The sequence below is a fragment of the Corvus hawaiiensis genome, chromosome 1 (assembly GCF_020740725.1).
Source record: "Corvus hawaiiensis isolate bCorHaw1 chromosome 1, bCorHaw1.pri.cur, whole genome shotgun sequence".
NCBI classification, from domain to species: Eukaryota; Metazoa; Chordata; class Aves; order Passeriformes; family Corvidae; genus Corvus; species Corvus hawaiiensis.
In genome coordinates this window covers 35,200,148-35,219,096 of record NC_063213.1, presented here as the reverse complement: position 1 = coordinate 35,219,096, position 18,949 = coordinate 35,200,148, and the positions used below count along the sequence as shown (strand labels likewise).

The 18,949-nt window shown below is 39.1% G+C and overlaps 1 protein-coding gene across 7 annotated transcripts in view; it reads left to right on the top strand.

Moving 5' to 3' along the window:
• LOC125324274 (myosin VIIA and Rab interacting protein) overlaps positions 1–18,949 on the top strand; it is a 214,648-nt gene that overhangs the window by 181,569 nt on the left and 14,130 nt on the right. For 5 of the 7 annotated variants that reach the window (XM_048299967.1, XM_048299959.1, XM_048299936.1 and 2 more), the window contains 3 exons: positions 295–944; positions 8,547–8,786; positions 16,529–16,591. In XM_048299967.1, coding sequence (XP_048155924.1) covers positions 295–944; positions 8,547–8,786; positions 16,529–16,591 — 953 coding nt within the window. The remainder of the gene's footprint in view (positions 1–294; positions 945–8,546; positions 8,787–16,528; positions 16,592–18,949) is intronic. The other 2 variants (XM_048299971.1, XM_048299945.1) reach the window with 1 other exon arrangement.

Here is an 18,949-nt window from a genome sequence, read left to right as displayed (position 1 = left end):
GAGGCATTTGCAAAACTCAGGATTTCTACATGTCTATATGCTGATGTTCCATCAGGCTTTCCAATAATTCTTTTAGAAAAAAGCTTTGGTCCAAGTACCCCCCCATTTTAGTCATCACCATGACTTAAAGTGGTGGCTTCTGAGTAGTAGGGCAGCTTGCCTCTCAACATAGGAGAGTTCATGTGGCAGCAGCACTTGCGTTTGTCTGTTAGTTTTGTTGAAACCTTCAATCTGTGGCAAGTAAAAGCAGCCTTTCACAGTGTGATCACAGTTGTCCTTGTTTTCTTTTCATAGGTCCACCTTCTGTTTTCCAAAGCACCGATGGAAACTGGGTGGCTTTGCAGAATGTCACTCTGCCTCGCCCTCGAATGCTTGCCAAACCAAAGAGCCAGGTGTTCAAAGCTTTGGAGAATGAGTCCAGCATTGTGTCTGCCTATGACGAGATGGGCTCGGACAGCGAGGATGACTATGACTGGAATGTGGCCTTGAATAAGCTGCGGCAGAGACCTCGACAATTGCCAGACGACTTCTATTACTCCAATTCCCAGTATGGCAGTGAGTGGGCTTATGGCAACAGTCAGTACCAGGCAGTGACCTCCCCCTCCTCTGGGTTGTACACCAACACTGAAACAGTGTTCTCCAATTCGGAAACATCTTCAGTAAACTCTTCCCAGGAAGCTAAAGGACCTAGCAAGCTTCTCTGGTTGCAAAGCAGAACTCAAAGTAATGTGCCCAGAATGGAAAAGAAGCACTTCCATGGAGAACTAGATGTAAATTTCAATCCACAGGCAACTAGCTTGGAGTATTCAGACAGCAGTGAGACTGAAGAAGTCCATTATGATATAGAAAAGAGATCAAGAAGGTGGAAGAAAAACAAAGCCATCTCTGAAGACTTATGTGAAGAAAAGAATCAGGCAAAAGCCAACAAGATGAATTTAAGTCAGGTAATTGTGTTTGAGCTTACCAAATGCATTCTCAAAAAGAGCTGGGCAAAACTAATTAAGCTATGCTGGCAATATCATGTGAAGCATGAGTGGGAGGTGGAGTGTTCTTGCAAGCTTTATCTTCCTCATGCCTCCTAAATGAGAAGAAGAAAAAGTAGAGTGTTAGATAGACAGGCTTTACTTTCTTCTCAAATAGGCCACTTTCATCTGATCAAAGACAGTGTTAATGTTGTAAAATACAGTGCTCTTAAAAAAAAAACCCTCAGGATTTGTCAACAGCTAAAAAATGTTAATTAATCACTTGTTTTGTTGTGCTAGGGTTTTTTTAACTTCTGTTTTCTTGGTACAAGAAATAACTCATATGCCTGGGAATCTGCTCTGAAAGTGTCTGCAAGTGTTCTGATAAGGGATAAAGCTAATGAGCAGCAGAAATTCTAAAAAGTCTTTTTGTGAGATCCAGCCCAAGTGATGTCTGTTTTTAACTGGTCACCTTATGATGAGTTCTGATGTCTTAGGGTGAGCGTTTGCAAACTACTTCCATTTAAAAAATTTGTCAATTGATTAAGAAAACAAAACTCAAACACACAAGCAAAAAACCCAGACTTTAATATCTCAAACTTGGAAAAACTGTTCATACAACTTGAAGACAGCAAACATTTCTTCTAAACTACAGGTGTTGGCTAACCAGAAAGCCAAGAAGTCTCCTCTGTTGGAGTTTTTCCAGACCTGGGACTGATATTAAGGGATCCATTTGTCCCCCAGAATTTATTTAGCAGTACAAGCACACTAGATCAGGAGAATATTGATCCCTTATTGAGTTCCATTTCCCACATCCTACCCATCTTAAATCCTGAAGCTGCATCATTGCTGCAGCAGAGTAGTGGGAAGCCTGAAGCAAGGAGCTGAGGGTTGTCTTCTCCCTGTGCCTCTGACTACGAGCAGCCTGATTCAGTCTCAAAGCTATCTGACCAAATTTAGGATACCTGGAACAGTTTTTCTTTGCTTATGCTACTAGCCTGTATTTCCTATAGAAGAACATCAGTACAGCTGATTGCAAGTCAATATTAGGATTCTAGGATTTCAGCAGGGCTTTAATGCTGGGTGTCATTAATTCTGTATCCATTCCATCTGCTTTTAGGACAGAGTGTGGGTGTTTGGGGTGTTCTGTACTGATTCATTTATACTCGTGTCCTCATATATTTATAATCAACAGTTGTTGAAGGGGAGTATGATGTATTATAACGTGATCTGACAACACATCAGCGGCCATTATTGACTTCTTAGAACATCAGGCAGAACTACAAGGCTTTACAGGGACTGCACAAAGACCATATCTTGTACACAGACTTCTGCATTTCGCTTTCTGGCTTTGTGTATTTGTGCCTGATCTCTGTGTGTCTCTATTCATATTGTGGCTTCCTAGTCACAATAGACAATATGCAGAGCATGGAAGATCAGAGCTCACAGAGAAGGTCCTGGAGACATAGAATCACAGAATCATTTAGATTGGAAAGACTTTTAAGATCATCAAGTCCAGCTGTTAACACTGCAGGGTCCATCCCTGAACATTGGCCCTAAGTGCCACAGCTACACATCTTTTAAATACCTCCAGGGATGGTGAATCAACCACTTCCCTGGGCAGCCTGTTGCAGTGCTGGATAATCCTTTCTGTGAAGAAATTTTTCATAATATCCAACCTAAACCTCCACCACGTTCATCCAGGTGAGGTCAGAAAGGCAGGGTGCTTCCCAAGCATACTTGATGGCATCCTTTAGCAACTTAGTGTGTGCTTCAAAGTGCAAGCTGGTGTGGAAAATTATTCTTCTTTCCAAGTCCTCTGTGAGTTGCTTTGTCTCTTGTGACCTCTCTGTTGTGCTCAAAGTGCAAGATTTGGGATTCTAACCCACTCTCCCCTTCATTTTACCCTTTAGGCTGTTCCTGCTCCCCTGCTCCCTAGCTTCAGTGGGGCAAGCAGAGGCTCACTGCCTCCAGATCATGCCAGTGTTTTCAAAGCAATGAAATGCTCACTGTGAAGTTTATGTATGGGTGGGTTTCCATGTGTTTAGTTTGTGTTTGGGGACACACACACATACACAGAGGTGGCTGATTTGACCGCTGGTGTTCACATTTGTAGAACTTTGACTCCAGCCTCTGGCAAACAAGCACTGTTGGGACCAGGAATGGACTGACTACCACAATTTATAGCAAGGATGTTGCATGGTTGAACAATTCTAGGAAGCAAGTAAAATTATCATGTGTGTAAGGAATCTGCTTTAATGGATGAAAATGAATTAGCCAGGCATCATTTAAATTGCTTAGAAAAATGTGATTAAAGGGATGTCAGAGTTTCATATGTTCCCCAGAGTAATGTACTGATCTTGGTAAAATGGTTGAGGCTGCAGCATGGAGAGCCCTACGTATAAACAGTTTTACAAAATGATAGTGTAGGTGTGTGAAGAACTGCAGACAGCACAGACTTAAGCAAGATTGACTGCGGGGTCTTAAACCAGGCATAGCTTTTCACATGATGAGATTATGCAGAATTTGCAGAGACCATAAAAACTCTTCTAAACTCTTGTTGAACCAAGATATTAGACACTGAATAACTGATTATATGTCAATTGCAGTGAAGAAACACACTTTTTCAGTACTTTACTGCATTGCAATATAATCTTATTTTATGGCATTGTAATAATAAGATGATAATTTGTTAACCGTTGTGTTTTCATCAGCATTGTAGAGCAGGATTTCAGTTTATCAGTCTAAAAGTTGGGGTTTTATTTTTAGTTTTCAAATAGTGAAGGTTGCTTTTTTGTTTTCTACTCTCCAAGTTTCTCAGTGAGATGAAAACAAGCCCTTTTCCCTTTCCGCTCTGAGTCTAGAGAGTTGTAAGCAGTTATGTTCTGGAAAAACTGCAGTCAGTTCATAACTCACAACTGAATTTCAGTTAAAAATCACGTATTTTTTAAATCAAGATCCAGTTCCTAGATTAGGATAATGCTGTGGCATGTTTTTTAAAACCATATTTTAGACACAAGAGTGGAATTCTGACTTTGTGACTGAGAGATAATTTTTTGTATGAAGTCTTCAGTGACTTAGAAGGGGAAACCTGAGAGTAGGTACCAAGATGTACTGTATCTGGGGAATTTTTTGCTTAATAATAAGTAAAAGAACAAGCTCCTTTACTGAGCTGCTTGTAGAGATGCCACAAACACAGCCATGAAGCAAGATATGAAAACTGTCCTGATAAAACCAAGGTCTTGCCATAAATAATTTCGGATTGCTTGTGTACCACAGAAGAGTTACGTTTCTGTGGGGACTGAACTGGAAAGTGCAAACCTTGCTTTTAATGATGATTATTTTTCAAATTGTAACTTTTTACAAAAAATGGACACTCAAGCCACCAATCTTTATCTGATTTTATTATAAATAGTTATAATAATAGTTGATACTATTAGTAATAATAATATTGATATATTGGCTCTCATTATCTTTTTGAGAGAAAGATATGATTATTGCTTAATGTAGCTGAAATTCTTGTGTTTCTGATGCAAAGTGGAGGGGCTTAATTGCTTCAAGGGAAAGAAGTGTTCTCATTATGAGTTTGCTTCTTGGATCAGGAGACCCCACCTGTTAATTACAGCCCTCCTGCCCTGCAGCCAGGTAAGGGGTGAGCACTGTCAGGCTGCCTGTTGCCACGGGATGGCGCTTGGGATGTATTCTTTGAAAACAGCTCCCTGAAATCACTCTGGCTCATGATGAGAAACTGCCTGCAAACCTCACAATGTGTATATTCTCCTAAAAACTTCCAATTTCTCGGTTTTGGTTTCTTATATGAAGGAAACTTTATCTCAGGAGTTTATAGTTTAACATGGATTTTGTTCTGGAGCCTTTTTTATTGTATTTTGGTTTTGTCCACTGTGATTACCTTGGCTTATCAGTGATTTCTGTGCAAGGATTTGGACACTATGTATGCATAAAGGTGTATTTCTTTTCTCGTTGTCTCCTAAAAGACTTATGCTTGCATAGAAACACTTGATTTTCTTTTAGTGAAAGTGGGTTCGTGGCTGTGTCAGTCTGCCAGGTCCTCACAGAAACTCAGTTTTCAGATAAAATGGTAGCCCTTTATTCTTGTTTGCAGATGTTAGCATTATGTGTTGCTGATAGATGCAAATGGGAATTTACACAATGATTTGTGTAATGACACAAAAAATGTCATTAAACTTACCAGAAAGAGTGAAAATGTGAACAGTAAAGAATAACAAAGTTTAATGCAGCATTTATTAAGTAAATATTAATAGTAGTACCTTTCAATTTATTTATTTTTTTGTTGTCATGGCTGCCCATGCATTTTTTAACTTGTCAGTCCATGAAAGAGGTATAATCTCCTCACAAATAGTTTGCTGCCACTATCTGAAAAGCCCAACACACAAGTCAAACAGCCTGCTGTTAACAGAAACCACGAAGTGCAGCAGTGTAAGGTACCATTATCTCTGCATGTGCACAGGAATTAGCAGCTCTTGCAAATGTAGATAATCCACCTGCTCATTTTAAGGAGGTTGGAAAGCTAAAAAGAGGGTAATAGGCGTACCTGAGCGCAGCTGTAATACAGTCAATATTCTCAAGATGTGTCCTCCCCCAAGAAACAATGTGTGTTCAAAACACAGATTTAGCTAACGCAGAGTGGGACCCTCGGATTACCAAGGCAGCTCATGACTTTCATTTGTGCTGGCAGACCTAGCAAAAAGATCTTTAAGTTGCTGCCATGTGTGATCCTATAAAGACTGGTATTTTTTCAGGATCGAGAGAAGTTGTCATATTGCTGTTGTCAGTATGGATTCTTTAGATTAACTAGTGGTGCTTTCCATGGGTGTATATGTGCATTGCTGCTCCAATAAAGCTGCTAAGCAGTTAAAGCTAAGCAGATCTATGTAAGAAGCCCCCAGAGGACTCATGCATGCCGTGCTGCACAGTGAAGTCTGTCAGTATGTTGGTACAGCAGCGAGGAGGTGGGAAAATCCACCACTCTGGACTTCCAGCCTCCCTCTCTGCTCCACTAGATTTTATATAAATACCTATAAGCTTACTTAAACAAGAATACCAAATTCTTGTCTTTACAAGCTTGATCTGCTCAAATGTCTGCATAGAATGGGATTTTCTTCTTTTCCTTGCAGACTTGACCTCAAGGTAAACCGTGCTCAATCTGCATCAACGCTGCTAGAGGAAGCCCACACCCTTAGTGCAGAACTGTAATCCTAAACCAGGTGTTTTGGTATATGAGAGGAGGTTTTTGGAGGTACCAATTAAATAAATGGAGGTAATTTAGGTAAAGAGGGATTCCAGTAATTGGCTTAGACTAGATACCTAGCTGTAAATAGCTCAGTTTTAATGAGATGTATCTTCACTAAACTGTATTCTCATAAAATACAGGAGCACAGTCTAACTGTGCTTTCTATTCTGTATATCACATAAATTATGCTTTTTTCTTTCCTGGGTACAAATTGATGGACTGATTGATTCAGCAACAGCTTTCAGATTTTTTATATAGTAGTTTAGTGATTTGTGAGTATTGGTCATTAGGAGATTGTTGCTTGAGGTGTAATACTGATACTTGTACTGAGCTGTTGAGTGATATGCAAGATATGTCTGAAAAAAAATCTCTTCTTACAATTTGAGGAAGCACCATTATGATTATAAAAATAATTATAACAACCATTATTATTATAAAAATAGAGTTTTTTAATTAAAAAGCTGAAATACACAGTCTTTTGCATGTGTGTAAGAGCATATCATATTATAGAACTGAAGTGAAAACACACTGATTTAAAATCGTGTTCTTGATAATTGAACAGCTTTTTAGCAGAAAAAGCTTCTTTTTAGTCTGCAAAAATTGATTGTTTGGGAAAAGAGTTTCAGCATAAACCCATAGTTCCCCTTCTATTGTAGCTCTCAAATTTCTATTGTTTCTTCAAATCCTGATTTTCCAAAAGGGCCTTCTGCATCCTGAAGGTGAACTATAAAGCAATAATTTAGTTGTGTAATTGATTGAATTGCAAATAACTGCAGACAAAAATTGTCCAGAACACTGTGAAAGTGCTGAACAGTACAGTGCAGTTGACTGTGTGAGAGGTGAGAACTGACATTATGAACATGATGTGTCAATCCATTAAAAGCAGTTAGGTGGGTAGGGTTTGTGAGGGAGTGGGCAGAGTTAACATTTCCTGTGAGAGCTGGAGTCATTGGTTCATCCGTAAACAGTGCTGCTACAGCTGGTCCTGTTGATGGATTTCCCAATGAATGGACGAGAGAACACAGATTTTAGTCTCTCCAGCAGTGTCTGGTCTTGTCACAGCATGAGAGCCTAAGGCAGACAGGAATAATTTCCTCTCTGAGAATTGCTCCAAATCATCCTCCTAGACCTGCTGAGATGTGCCTACCACTCTGGTCCCAGGCTGAATTCTTCATAGCCTCCTTCTGGGTGTTTTTGCACAATTATGCTCCATTTCAAAGTATCTGACACTTTTTAACTCACCTAATTCCATCTTATTTCTTGGACTTGGCTGAAGCACCAAACAAACTATCTAATGATTCAAAAGTTTCTCTCAGCAGTCAGCAGGGAGAGAACATTTCCAGAAGGCAGTTAGCATTATAGGTGAAACTGGCTGCTCTGGGATATGCCTGTCTCTCTCCAGGGACTGTGGTGGAAATCAGGGCAAATTGGGTCCTAATCAGACAGCACAGATCCAGAAAATGAATTGATATCCACTTGGGGATTAGTTTTTAGAACAACTGTGAAATATTCTCAGATTTTGTCAGCAAGGGCTGACAAAACTATCCCCTTTCCTCCTTATTAAATGCTGGGCAGGCACCCAGCTAAACAAAATTGCAGAGACTTTGCTTTTCTACTCTTCAGCTTCCAAAGTGAGGGACTTATGGTCAAGTCTGTAATACCCACTGTTTTTAACTGACCCTGTAAGTGTTTTCCACTTTTAAGAATCAGAGTCAGAAAAGAAGGTGCTCCTGAAGATTTAACTTCTTCCAAGGAGGTTGGCATTTGGAAAATAATCGGCTCTGTAGAGGATCCACCTATGCAAATAATCACTGGGAAAGCTGACAGTCTTAAGCAACATCATGTAACAAAAGAGAAGCTTTTCAAAACTTGTTTCCAGCAGTCATTAAGAAAAACATGGATAATGCTCAAGACCAAGCAGTCAGGGAATGCAAGCACAGCTTACAACCAAAAGCTGAACACAGCTGCCAGGTTACAGGTTATTTCATTCCCACACCTCACTTTTATCTGCACTGTGCCTGTGAGGGATGGCAGTGCTGGGAATTGGAAATGCCACGTAGGCATATTTTATTAGTTGCACACAGATACATAATGATTCTGATAGTTCCTTTTTAGGTAATATGAAAATAAGCAGGAATGATGACTATAATCCAGCAAGTGTTGGTTTATTGGCATTCCTTTTTTATCAGAACACTTAGTGTGCTTTCTTTTTAGCTTCCCTGCGGAGTAATCGTACCTATAGTTTTCTAGGAAGCTGTTTTTCTTTCTGTGCCTATGCAGGAATTATATGTTCTTTTCTAATTTCTTTGTAGGATTTTGATGATTTATCAGAAACAGATATAAGCAATGAGGATCAGCACCATGATGTCAAGCCTGAACTTATGGAGGATGAGCTTAAATCCAGGTTATTTCAGCTTGCTGCTAAAATGAGTGACAAGGAAACATCATCTGGTGAAGAACAAGAGTCAGAACCTGGAATAGATCCAGAAAACCAGAAGGAGAGTTTGTCCTCAGAGGAAAATGGCAGAAGTATTCAGGAAGAGTTAAAGAAGGTAAGTGGTCATTCTAAAGGAGTGGAAATAGTACTGTAAGAGTTAGAATCCCAGAAGAGAACATTCTGGCTAGAAAACTGAACACAGTTGCTAAAAGAAACCTGAGGTCCTTTATACCACCCTGAACCCCTTGTGTAGATAAAAGTTCAGTTAAGGTGTGTGTTCCTCTCTGTGAGAAACAGGCAGCCTACAGCATCAATTTCAAGCGGGGAACTTAGCTTGTGCAACAAAACTGTTAACTGAGTAATATTAATGGAGTTATACTTTTTGATTTAAAAACATGTCCAGTTTTTCTTTTCTTGTCCTTGCTAACCAGACAGTTTAAGTGGTTTTTTCCATCCTTTTAGTTGCTCCTCTCCTTTTTGTATCATCTAGTTCATGCTGATGACATAGATTGTTCTTTGGCATCTCTATCAAAATATTTACTGTTTCTTTAAAGCTTTCCAACCCTGTTACTCTGTTAGCTAATAGGCTTCTGAGAGTAGTAACATTTTCTAATGAAACTGAAATTTGGTGTCTTTTCTGATAGTGCCTGAGGTCCCTCATTTGTGCCATTTCACCCTTACAATGAGATACCAGATTTCAGTGTCACTCTACAGGATTTACCACCTCCTCTTCTCCCTTTCTGCCCCTGAATTTCTCTTCAGATCATGTGGTGTGCTTGAATTTGGTGCTACAGGATTCCAGTCCTGCCCCTTGCCAGTCAAGCACACTTATTCCTTAGATCCACTTAGGCTTGTTCTAGTCTGCTGCGTATCTTGACTTGCCTTTTCGGGTATTGCCTGCATAGCAGGTCTGCTTTGACAAGGGACATGGACAACTCTCTAAAGAAAATCTATTTGTTGTCATTTGGAAGGTGTTTTGTTCAAATGATACAAAGAACTGATATAATACACTGGGAGGTGAAAACAGGATCAAGTCATCCAGGCATATGATAGAGATGCTGTCCAAGTGTGCAGGAACAGTGTCACAAAAGCTAGATCCCATCTGGAGTTGAATCTGTCAAGAGACACAAAGGGAAATAAAGTCTTCTGCAGGTCTATCAGCAGCAAAAGGCAGATGAGGGAAAGCTGGGCTCACTACTGCAGTGACCTGGTGACACAGAACATGAAAAAGGCTGTTACACAACATTGTTTTCACCTCAGTTTACAGGTAAGATTTTCCCTTAAGAATCCCAGGCCCCTGAGACCTATGGGAAAGCTTGGAGCAGTGAAGACTTATCCTTGGTAGAGGAAGATCAGATTAGCAAATATTTCGAAAAACGGGATGTGCCCATGTGCATGGGGTCTGATGGGGATGCACTTCTGAGACCTGAGGGAACTGGCCCATGCCATTGTGAGGTTCATCTTTGAAAGATCATGGCAATCTGAGACATTCAGAGCTATGAATATTGTTTATTTTGGCTTTAAAAAGGCTTCTAGCAGTCAAATGCAAAGGGAAACACGAAGTCCTGCACCTGGGAAACTATTAACTCATGCAACTCTATTCAATATTGGTGAGGCCATTTCTGGAGTGCTGTGTCCTTGTCTGGGCTCCCCAGTACAAGGAACCCATGGACACACTGAAGTAAGTCCAGTGAAGGGCCACAGAGATGATTAAAAAACTGGGACATCTGTCATAGGAGAGAGCTGGCATTGTCTATCCAAGGAAAGAAGAGAAGGCTTGGGAGAATCTCTTCACTGTGTTTAAATACCTGATGGGGGAGAGTGAGGAGTGTTTGATGTGGGAAATAAAGTGGGAATAGAACTCTTTCCACTGACAGGAATGAAAGCAGTGGGTGCAAACTGAAATACAAAGAATTACATCCAAATGAAAAGCTTTTTCCACTGTGATGGTGCTTAAATACTGGAATAGGTTTCCCAGAAAGATTGTACAGTCTATGTCCTTGGATATAATCAAAATCTGACTGGACATGACCCTGGGCAACCTGGTCTAGTTGACTGTGCTTTGAGCAGAAGTGTTAGACTAGGTGATCCCCAGAGGTCCTTTTCAAATACAACGAGCCTGTGACTCTCTGATTCGGAGTTATTTAGCCATGGACTACACGGGAGTGTAAGTACCTCTGTTATCACGTATGCAAATACCTCCGTGATGTACACACAACCTTTCCAAAGAAATCACATGAAGGCTTTATTGTCAGTGCTTGTTAGCAGCATTTAATTTGTTTTTCTCTGGTTTGTAAAGACAAAACAGCAATATCACATTATTCAACAGCATATATGGCCTAGCTGGGGTTACAACATTATGCAGTTGAAATCCAGAATTAAAGGGTGTAAAGAGGACTTTCTGAAATGCTCCTATATAGAGAACTGAGCACAGAAAATGGTGAATGTATGTTGTTGGTGTATTTATTCATCTACATGCCTCTACAAAGTAATATTGGTTGTTTTTTCCTCTCCTAATTGTGTTATTTCTTTAACATTTGTATGTCAGTTATTTAAAATAAAGCAAAGATTAATGGTTTTTTCCTCAGTAAAATTATCTAAAGTTTAAAAAAAGAAGGGGCTTGCCATGTTCAGCAAAAAGGGAATGCTTGGAGTTCCTAATCCTTTATTTGGTTTGGATAAAAAAGTTCTCATCATTAATGGTCATAGTATATAATCTTCTTGTCTATAATAAAAAAACCAGAATACTCCAGTACTCTTCATCATCTAGACTTCAAGAGAATTGGCAGGGGAACCTTCTCCAGCTGTAGAGAAACAAGCACACTGTTCTCATTCTTATTCTTGACAGTTGTCCTTAAAGGTACTTTAAAATCTTCTGACATGTGCCTTCTCTCTGGAAAACTGACTGGCCAACATCTTACAAGGAAATACTGAAGATGACAGTGTATAACCCCAGCTGTGGCTGTGGCAGTCTAAAATATGAAGACACCTAAACTCATAAAATATGCACTAACTTTCGGATGGCATGTGAAAGACCGGCACAGAAAACCTATTTTCAGGCAACCAGTAATTTTAGATACCTTCAAAGCTAGAAGTCCCAGTATGCTGTCTCTTTAAATAGCCTGATTATTGGAGAATGCACTTGTAGGGATTTACAGATCTTTCAGACTAGCACTCAACTTTATTGGTCAGAGTCAGCCTCCTGACCTGGGCATCAGGTTCCAAACTAAATATACAGAAGCATTAATTCTGCACCATTAAAATGAGAGCTGGAGTGCCTAGATTCTGCTTTTTGGTCCTGAACATAAATACTGCACCTTAGCCATCTTGCTTATATTTTAGCCACACTGCTTGTCTTTGTTAGCCTTTAATCTTCTGTTCTCATAAGTTTATTCTGGAACACTTTAGCAACTTTAAATTGCTGGGAATTTCTTGTTCTCGTACACCTGATCATGGAATAAGACTTAAAAAAACATGTATTATTTTTGAATTACTGGAAATTAAGTACCTGGTGTTTATGAAAATCTGACCTGCACCTGTCTGTACCTTTAAAAACCTGGAATTCTCTTTTTAATGGCAACTGGGAATCTCATGTAATCAGATGTTGAGCTGATGCTTTTAAAAGGGTATTTAGTATATTAAGATCTGAAGCATTGGTAAAAATTATCTTTAATGGAGAATTAGCTGAAGTTGTTTGGCATTTATGGATTCTCAGTTCTCAACTTCAAACTGAGCTCTTGAGTGGTATGTCAGCCTTCAAGATGCAAGTTTGAATATGACAACCTTTAAGTTAATTATTTAGTCCATCTGGGATGCCTGAGGATTTAGGTGGGTATTAATTAACACGAGTTAATTTTGTGACTTGAACTTAAATCATCTTAGATTTTCAGCACCCTCATTTTCATTATCATTCAGTTTGTGATTGCCTAAAATGGTCTTGTGGAGATTCACAGTTCTCATTTTAAAACAAACATAATCCTGTAGCAGACTTGTTTTTATGGAAAATGTTTTGTGCTTATTAAGCTGCAGAAGTAGTTCATGGTCTTTTGGGTGTATGCAGAGCCCTGAAAAGTCCATTTGTCTTAGTTGCACCGTGAAAGGCCATGGTTTTCACCAAAAGCCACACTGAGGGTAGAGTTGGCCTTCAGCCCCTCTAAACTTCAGTTGTGAACAAACCAAAACTCAAATTGTGCAACTGTTGTCTTAGTGAAACATTTTGTACTAGCACAATGATTTGCACAATTCTTTCTGTCTTGCTCCTTTTTTTTTTGATTGGTTGTTTAGTTTTTGCTTTATTCCCCAAACCCTAAATGAATGCCTAAAGAAAAAAGCAAAATGTAAATTCCCTTGGAAGTATCTTACTGGTACTGACACTGAGAGTGGCAAGCATGATGAATGGGATGTATTTACTTCATACTCTCCTCTGTCCATTCTCCTTCTCTTTTAATGCTTTCATGAAGATAAATTGACTGGGTCTTTATTTCATGGTATATGCCAGAATTATATTCCAGAAGACGATTTTGGCAGGCTGCATTTCGAATGCAGTCTATCTCTGTGACCACTTTATCAGAAACTATAGAGATTATGTTAAAAAACAGATTAGCCCCTGCCATTTTTTCAAATTGCCCACAGAGCATAAAAACTGAAATAGTTGTTAAAACCTTACTTGTGTTTTTTCTTTTTTTCTCTTCTACTTAGTACTACAACTTGCTTAAGATATACAAATGAGCAAGTTAAATTTCCATAGTAACGTGGAGTTTCTCTTCTCTTTGCATTAGTTTGATGCAATGTGCTGTGTGCTTAAGGAATTTCTTTAAATCCCTTTATGCATTTACTTCTGCTCAGAGGATCTTACAACCAAGGCTTAGCAACTGTTTAAATTCTGCTGTTGTCTGTTGACATTACGTGACACAGTGGCTCTTTTCTGAATGACAACCTCTAAGTGAGTTTGTTAAGTAGCACAGCAGGATCCTGTTTCCTAAGTGAAACCTCCCCAGTCTCTTGACAGTATGAATAACAGCATAAATAATCTTTTCATTAAATATTTATGCTTCCATCCTCTGGAATAATTTTATTCTTCTTAAGTTTTATAAAGCTTTATTTTGGGGAAAGCATGTACTACAAGTAACATTTTTATGTGGATTTTTGCCAGAGGCCTGTATTATTTGTTTCAAGAGAGTACATCTTGCTTTTTCACCAGGTAAATTAGTACTGTTCAACTACTGGTATAATGAGATTGACACTTGTTAGAAAATCTGCCTGGCCTCTTTTTTTAGCAAGAGGAGTAGCCATGGGTGCATGTTACTGCAGAAGAGAGAGCCAGCTCCCTGATGTGTGTATGCTGGTGGCTGTGCTCAGGGCTGGCCTTGGAGGGGGTGGCCAGTAAGGGCTCAGTAAGGAGGTCAGGCAAGCATGGGGCTCACTGGACTCAGTCACTGGAGAGACATCTGCTCACAGCCTTGATGGAGCTGGACAATGGCATTGGACAGTTCATTGATGGGGTCAGTGAATCCCTCCTGTGTTATCACAGACCTCCTGAAGCATCACGGCAGGGATGGCTGGGATGCTGAAACAGCAGTGCTGTAATACAAAGAGTGAGCCTGTGTCTTCTGGTGGCTGGAATTCTGTAGGCATTTGTGCTGGTGCAGGCACTGTCCTCACAGAAGATGATGTCATAGTTTTTGTGATCATTATCTTGCAACTGCCTGAACTCCTGGGTATTTTGGCTGGTGTGTTGGTTCAGGCTGGGGTTAATAGGAAAGTGCCATCCAGCTTCATATGCCTGAAAGCTTTAGAAGTCTCTGAGTAAAAGTTTCTAAAGGACTCAGAACCACGTGGATCACTTGGGCAAGAAAACAGCGTAAGTGCAGTAGTTTTGCTACATTGCTGCTGTTATGGTAGTAATGCTGAACAGTGTAGTACAATGGCATCTTCCTGGATTAACAGCTTGGAAGATATTTGTGTGTCTGTTGTTTCACATTTTTGTGTGCAAGATGCTCAGACTAATTTTTGTGTTTTCATGGATCATTGATTTTAAGATTATGTTAATTAATCTGGGCAGTCTCCCAAAGTCCAGGATTGAAAACCTAATGTCAGCAGCATTGTAAAAAGTGATCTTTAAGGTTTATGAACTGCAGATATTCTATGCAGAGGATTTTGAATGACAGCAGAGAAAGAGAGATTTTGTTTAGGGAAGGTGAAAAGAGGTATAAAACAATAATCTTCACATTGGGCTAATGGATCCAAAGTTTTAAGTTCTCAATTTAACAAAGCAGTCAAGTATATGTTCAGTTTTAAACTGGGTTTAAGTGGTTTGCTGGAAAAAATTCCCATTCAAGGTATTTCTACTATGTATTTGTTATTAATCAGTCTTTAGTATGAAATATCAAGCTGATCCTGTTTGTTTTGTCAAAATCTGAGTCTTCTGTTTGAAGCATCAAGACCATAAACATCTATTTTTCAAAGTTTTCGAAAGTGAGCAGTGATGTTTGTGTACCTCCAATTCTGTCACTTTCTGGGGTCAATACAGTTGCATAAATATGGATGTAGATAGACCATCTGAGATATCTTAGAGTGTCCCACAGGGCCTTAGGCTGCTAGTCCAAAAGAAACATGAATCTCCCAGGTCCATGTTATATCTGTCAGGGTTGTTTCAAAATCCTCACATACTTCAAGCTGTTTCAAAATGCACTTTATCTACCTGTGTTTAAGCAACTGAATCAAAGCCCTGTTAGATCTACTGGTGAAGTGCAGAAGAGGTGACACTTCAGCTGGCTTCACATGGGGAATGCAGCATCTTTGTAAACAGCTTTTTTTCTCATAGTCTCAGTTTTGACACTTACATGCAAGCCAGCTCTGTCCAGTGTGCGTGCAAGGGGGATCTCCTTCAGTTCTCTCCTCACCAAAGATTTATTTACTTAGGGAGAAAATGTCCAAGACATTTTACAGATACAGTTGCAGAAAATCAGTGAATATTAGTGTAAGCTGCTGGAGCAAAATGGTGGGAAAATAGACTAATTTTTATAACTATTTTGTCTTCTTTTGTAAGCTGCCCAGAGACTTGGCAGTGAAAACTGAGCTCTTTCAGATCTAGCTGGAAGAGTTTCAAGGAAATGCTGCTCCTCAGCTGGAAGATACTTTTGACACAGCACAGCCAACAGGGCAGCTGTGGTTTTGTCATTACTTCCAGGCAAAACCAGCCAGTTTAGTTTAAACAGGCCTAAGGAAATTAGGGGGATTACTGTAAGCCTACTGGCTTACACTGGAGACTTGTACTATGAAGGGTTTTACTTGTTTGTTTTGGGACAGTGAGGCCAGGAGAGGGACAGCAGTAAACAGTAGGAAGTGATTTGGCGTACGACATCTTACTTAACTTAGCCCAGGTGTTCCCTACGTGGGCATCTGACTGTGGCATAAGCGAGGTACAGAGTACTCTTTGGTAACTGTGTCCAAATTGCAGCCATGTACACTCCAAAAGTGAAGCTAGATGGCTTTTCTTCTTCTTAACACCACTGCAAAAGTATTTTTCCATTCCTAGTGACACTTCTTGTGATGGTAGAAATAGTATTTTCTCGCTATTTCATTTTATAAAAAATTGTATGTGATTTGCAATATCTGTCTCAATGAGGTCTGTTAGTCTAAATCCCAAAAATAAAAATAAATTAGGCATTGCTTTATTTTAAATGTTTTAGTAATAAATGTAAAATCTGAATTTTATGGCATTTTAATCTTGGTAGTTTCTTTATCCTTGCTGTTTATCCTAAACTTCCATTAAATCTGAACCTATATAAATGTTAACCTCTATAGCTGTCAATATAACTTTTCTGCCTTTTTATTTAACTGCTTGCCACTATCTAGGAAAAACAAAAGGCTTTTGATCTTCATTTAAAGCTGCAGTTTTTATCCACTGTATTGCAGCAGGTGAGAAAGCTTTGTTTTGTTTGTGTCTTCTTACATCTCTTATGTAGTAAGAGATGCCATAACGTGATATTGAGGGTTTCCACATTTCCCAACCAACATTCTCAAACTCAGAACGTTTTCCTGGAAATATTAGGCCTGGAAAATCATACCTTCTGGCCACAATCAATAATCGGTGCAGAAAATTCTTTTATAATAAATCACAGTTAACACGTGGGGCAGACTGGCTCCCTTGTTTGGCCTTGTGATGAAAATTTGGTTTTATCAGTAAAGAAGAACAGAAGACAAAGATAAGGTGTATGATCTTGCTATTCTCATGTACTCACCTCTATTAAGAAATTTGGAAGGAAGTTTTCTGACCATAACGGTCTTCAAAAATCTTTCTAAGTTCTCAATTTAAAAAATAACCAAAACCCTTAATTCATTGCAGAGTTTGTACAGTAAGTAGATATTTTCTCACTTTGCTGTTACTGACTGTTGCTTATCATTCTTCTAGGCGGAAAGAGGTTTCATATTCTGTGCTATTTGAGTCTCAGCTTATGAGGATCACATATTTAAAAAGATTTTCATTATATTCCCCAAGCAAATATATGCTTATCTTGTATTTTAAAATACCTGCTTTTTTTAGTATGTCATACATCATTCTCTCAGTCATAAAATAAGAATCACTTTTCTTTGTGTCAGATTAGCAAGACACTTCTCCTCTCAACTTTTTCTTTTTTCCTTGCTCTTAATTTTGTCCTATGAGTTCTAATCATCTTTTAATTATCTTGATTTTATTTAGTAAAAATATCAATGGTGACTTTAAAGAAAAAGTATTCTTCCAGTTGTGTAATGTCACCAGTCTGTGTCCAGTGCAGATCAGAATCCTGCGTGGATTTTAAGATATAAATATTTTAATTTCCAACATAGACTATAATATTTTGCCTCTTGGAAAATCACTTCCTTTCTCATGATTATAGGCAACTTGTCTCTAGAAATAAGGCATTAAAAATTAATAGGCATAACATTGGTAACTAGATTAGGACAGTGGATTGAATTAGTAAAAATGTAATATTTAGCACCATCAAAAAGAGAGACTTTATTTCTCTGTGTTATACTTTGGAGACTATCAGTAGAATAATAACTCTCAGTCTGTAAGATAATTTTGTTGGGTTTTTTTCCTAAAGGAATGCCCATAAATGAAGATAGTGATGTTAAAGGTCTAGGCAGGAAGTCTTAAACTTGAACAGAAGAGTAATTCCTTAATATCACAGTTTATCATAGTACACTTGTCTGCCATCAAACAGCCAAATTTAGCCTTTTTTTTTCCCCACAGTCTTTGTGGTAATGAGTGATTAGGGCTCACTTTTGGGCCGAAGATCTTTTGAAGGTCAGGGTTGATGACTGTCACAGATAGCTGGGCATTGATGGCTCTTTTCTTCCCACACTGTGACTGAGATTTTGCTGGCCGGTGAAGAGTTTTTGTTGGGCTTTTCAGGGCCTTCTCAAAACTCTACAATGGACTCCCATAGGGTGGGGAGATGAGGGAGACAGGTTTGGGGTTTGCTTTTGTTTTTACCCAGCTTGGATTCGGTCAGGTTACCCCGACAGGATGAGTTAATCAGTGGAAAAGCAAAACATATTTTCTCCTCTGCTCCCCTTAACTCCCTACAAAAAAACGAGAGATATCGACTGTGACGCAGTGCATGGTATAACACCTTGACACTGGAGCTAAAAATGACTGCACCACAAGTCATCAAGGATGTGGTCAATACTGCCAGGACTGCTAGTGATGGAAAGGTGTTCTTGCTCTACTTCTTGATCTAGCTGTTGATGTCACTGTTCTCTGTTGAATTGCATGTCACCCCCTCCCATGCCAGTTTAAAAGAGCCTAATGACATCATAGTGGCAGAAAAAAAGAAAATGCTAATGGCTGAGTACAATGGGCAGAAAATAATAGTGCTGGTGATAGAGAACTTAACTACTTTAAGAGCATCAAAAATAAAAGCAATAATGTTCATGGAAAGGAAAGGATGTGAAAATGTCACAAGCTGCTGAGATGCATACAAAGACTTAAAGCTCACCTGCTCTAAGCAGTTTGGATACTTAATACTGCTTCAGTTTTATCATCCTGTTTTCCTTCTGTTACTTGTGCAAGAATGCAAATAATGGTCTATAAAGCATCTTCCAAGTGTAGCATGCTTGAGTTAAACAACACAGGAAATATTGTCAGCATCAACAGGGAAAGGAAAGAGAGACAGCAGAAGGACAAGGAAGTGGCTAACAGTCAGCAAGAGGTATCTTAGACCACTGAAACATAATCTTCTCAAAACAGGAATACTTTCCATCTGACAAACAGAAATGACAGTAAAGAAGTTT